The sequence below is a fragment of the Chiloscyllium plagiosum genome, unplaced genomic scaffold (assembly GCF_037043375.1).
Source record: "Chiloscyllium plagiosum isolate Xiang-an unplaced genomic scaffold, Cpla_swu_hap1 HiC_scaffold_38, whole genome shotgun sequence".
NCBI lineage: Eukaryota > Metazoa > Chordata > Chondrichthyes > Orectolobiformes > Hemiscylliidae > Chiloscyllium > Chiloscyllium plagiosum.
In genome coordinates this window covers 4,220,739-4,224,138 of record NW_028270176.1, presented here as the reverse complement: position 1 = coordinate 4,224,138, position 3,400 = coordinate 4,220,739, and the positions used below count along the sequence as shown (strand labels likewise).

The 3,400-nt window shown below is 48.5% G+C and overlaps 1 protein-coding gene across 1 annotated transcript; it reads right to left on the bottom strand.

Moving 5' to 3' along the window:
* Nucleotides 1-759: 759 nt before the first annotated feature.
* On the bottom strand, nucleotides 760-1,928 carry LOC122544239 (histone H2A-like). Its single transcript, XM_087980865.1, has one exon. The coding sequence runs from the start codon at nucleotides 1,877-1,879 to the stop codon at nucleotides 1,376-1,378; it is 504 nt and encodes a 167-aa protein (XP_087836991.1). The 5' UTR covers nucleotides 1,880-1,928; the 3' UTR covers nucleotides 760-1,375.
* Nucleotides 1,929-3,400: the final 1,472 nt, after the last annotated feature.

Below are 3,400 nucleotides of genomic sequence, written 5' to 3'. Positions count from 1 at the left end.
GAATACTGAACATGAAATCGGTGGGCTTTTTGAAATTGATACAATGTCATTTCAAGTGAACCAATCGGCCTCCAGGAATTATTTTCTGAATCTTCCGGAGCTGCTTCTGGATGGGTATAACCGAAGAGTTGCTGTTGTTGCACTGGGTTAATGCAGGTGTCATTGAAGGAAATAAACCTGGCTGAGGATTCAGTAACTGGGGACTGCCTGTTGCATTTATGTCGCAGGAGTTACATAATGGAATGGCAACAAATTGGCGCCAAATAATCAACCACTTTCTTTCAGATTTGAAAAGCCCGGCAAAGGAAGTGACAGTTTTACGGAGAATACTTGTTTTCAGATAACGAAAGTGTACACTCGTTCACCCAATCTCCCCTTCCCCAGTCTCCCTGAGTAGATGTTCTACGGACGGTCGGTACAAACCCGATGGGCCGAGTGCCCTGTCTGTTTCGCAGGGACTCCACCCAACATTCTTCCTGGTTATTAATATGGACACTGTCTTCAGACAATGTTTTTTAAAACCCCTCCTTTCTTGCAAATTGACTCCATATAAAGTATTACAGTCTGGCAGCTGTTCTGCTTTGCTCTCGGTTCATTTTGAAAGTTTCTATCTAACAGCAGAAAGCCTCATTCTGCAACAACCGGACAGACCCCGCACGGAGTTTTGGGAATTAAGTAACAATATGTACAATGTAGCTGTCCGTGGGACTCAAAGATGGGGCACTTCTTTAGTTGGCCAGGGGTGAACTCCACCGCGAGCTGGAGCTCCTGAAATGATCGACCATTAAAGAGGAACATGGACCGACCTGAAAATGACTCAGTAAAGGTTTAATGTGCTCTCTGTCAACGGGCAGGGTAAAACAGCGTACATGAATTCACCCGAAAATAGACCGCAGAGGGACAGCGCCCACTCGTTATGATAAATTCGTGGCCTTACTATTTGTTGTACTGGGTCGTTTCAGCTATTCCTAATGTGGTTAAAGGAAATGTGAAACTGGCTGTGAACGAGGTGCACAGGGGCTGGGTGACACATGCACAGGACAAGGAATAAAGAGACACAGCATCGGTAGGTATAGTACAATAGTAAATAATGCACACCCCACTCCATTACAATACCTCATCATAAACCTTCAAACTCCTTGCCTCCCAGCTCTCACTGTGAACCTGGCTGACTGCAGGCGGTCAAGAGGATGTAGATATAAGAAAACACACACACTGGCTCTCCAATATTCATGCTAATTGCAGGGCAATAACTAACTGTTAGTAATCAAAAGGAAAAATCACCCTGACAGAGGTGGGGGTCTAGTTTCTTTCTCGGATATTGTGAGCGGCTCTGAAAAGAGCCTTTGGGTTGTCAGAGTCAAGATCAGCCTCTTCACTTTTTCGTGGGGGCGGTTTTCTTGGGCAGCAGCACGGCCTGGATATTAGGCAGCACCCCTCCCTGAGCGATGGTCACCCCTCCCAGCAGCTTGTTGAGCTCCTCGTCGTTGCGCACGGCCAGCTGCAGGTGCCTGGGGATGATGCGGGTTTTCTTGTTGTCCCGGGCCGCGTTCCCGGCCAGTTCGAGGACTTCAGCCGCCAGATACTCCAGCACCGCAGCCAGATAGACCGGCGCTCCGGCCCCCACACGCTCAGCATAGTTACCCTTTCTCAGGAGCCTGTGAATACGGCCCACCGGGAACTGCAGGCCAGCCCGGGACGACCGAGACTTCGCCTTGGTGCGCGCTTTCATACCGCCCTTTCCTCTTCCAGACATATTCCCCCCCAATCCCAGAAACACTGTCACCGAGAATACTCCAATCCGCCCACACTGCGCCCTGTTATACCTTCGGGAGGAATGGTGGGGCGGCCCTTGCTGATTGGTCACATGGTTCAGCATTTCCTAATGTTGTTTCAGTAGCCAATCAGATATCTGCTTCATTGCCCAATCCGGAGGGAGGGCGGAAAATCTCAACGTCAAATCATCAACCGCTTTCTTTCCGATTTGAAAACCTGTCAATGTTTACAAAAAAGGGAAAGTTTTATAAAGTAGAATGCATCAGTACTCTGGAGTTAATTTACTTTAGATTACAAATGTACACTTTATAGAATCTGCCTTTATCTCTTTCCCTTATCTACTTGAATCTCTCCATTTCTGACACTGAGTGCGGTTTTCAGAACCTTTAAAACAAGCGGAAACAAGAGCGCCAAATCTGCACTCCTCACCTAATCCTGTTTTCTTGCACTCGATCTGACTTCAGCAAAAGCTCCCCTTTGCTGTTCCAGTCCGGCAGCTGTTCCAGCTTTATCTCGGTTCAGTTTGAAAGTCTCTCATTTATAGCGTTCTGCAACGGAACAAAACCCGCGTAGAGTTTGGAAATAAAAGAAAAAAAACAGAACTCAAATGTAAAATCTATCCATGGGACTCGAGGAAAGGCGAATTTTTCTTTGTTTGCCCTGGGGGATAATCACGGTTCATTCCCCACAAGGGCTGATCGCTCCTGAACTAACCGAGTAACGTGGACTGGGGAAGTCGCTGAAGAATAACTCCCCGCTGTGTGTCCTATGCTGTCTCTCTACAGGCCGGGAAACAGGATTTCATACGAATGCGTTAGAGACCGAGGAATGCACTGGGTCAGCGGGCACTCATTAATGTTTCGCACATTTATAAAAACATAAATCTCGTGGAGACATGAGTTATACATTCCCAGTATCATGTGTAAACTAAAACGGTTCAGCTGTTTCAGGGAAGTGGCGGGTGGCTCTGAAAAGAGCCGTTGGGTTCTGGATGTGTGTGTGTTTCAGTCCAATGCGGCGTTTCACTTGGAGCCTCCATATTGCTGATCGCTTGGAGTACTTGGTCACCGCCTTTGTGCCCTCCGACACGGCGTGCTTGGCCAGCTCCCCGGGCAGCAGCAGCAGCCACACGGAGGTCTGGATCTCCCGGGAGCTGATGGTGCAGCGCTTGTTGTACTGGGCCAGACGGGAAGCCTCCCCTGCGATCCGCTCGAAAAGATCGCTGGCGAACGAGTTCATGACGCTCATGGCCTTGGAGGAGATGCCGGTGTCGGGGTGAACCTACTTCAACACTTTGTAGATGTAGATGGAGTAACTTTCTCTCCTGGACCTTCACTGACACCTTCTTCACCGCTTTCTAAGCGGCCTTCTTGGGAACTTGTCCTGTCTTTCCCTCAGCCATGTTACCAGATAATATCAGACACAGACTGAGGGAGCCCGGGCCTGGAGCTGGCTATTTCTAACCTGACAGCGTCAGCAATGCTAATGAGGGATGGGGAAAGACCCGTTTCTGATTGGTTAGTCTAATCTCTCTGTGATTGGTTCTTGTGGGACTCCAAGTGAATCTGTCAGGTTCTGCGATGAAATGTGAAGTGGAACTTGATTTTATTCCTGTCAATCTGAC

Excerpts from the sequence above, each read along its gene's own strand:
- LOC122544239 (XM_087980865.1), bottom strand. The coding sequence starts at position 1,879 with ATGCTGAACCATGTGACCAATCAGCAAGGGCCGCCCCACCATTCCTCC.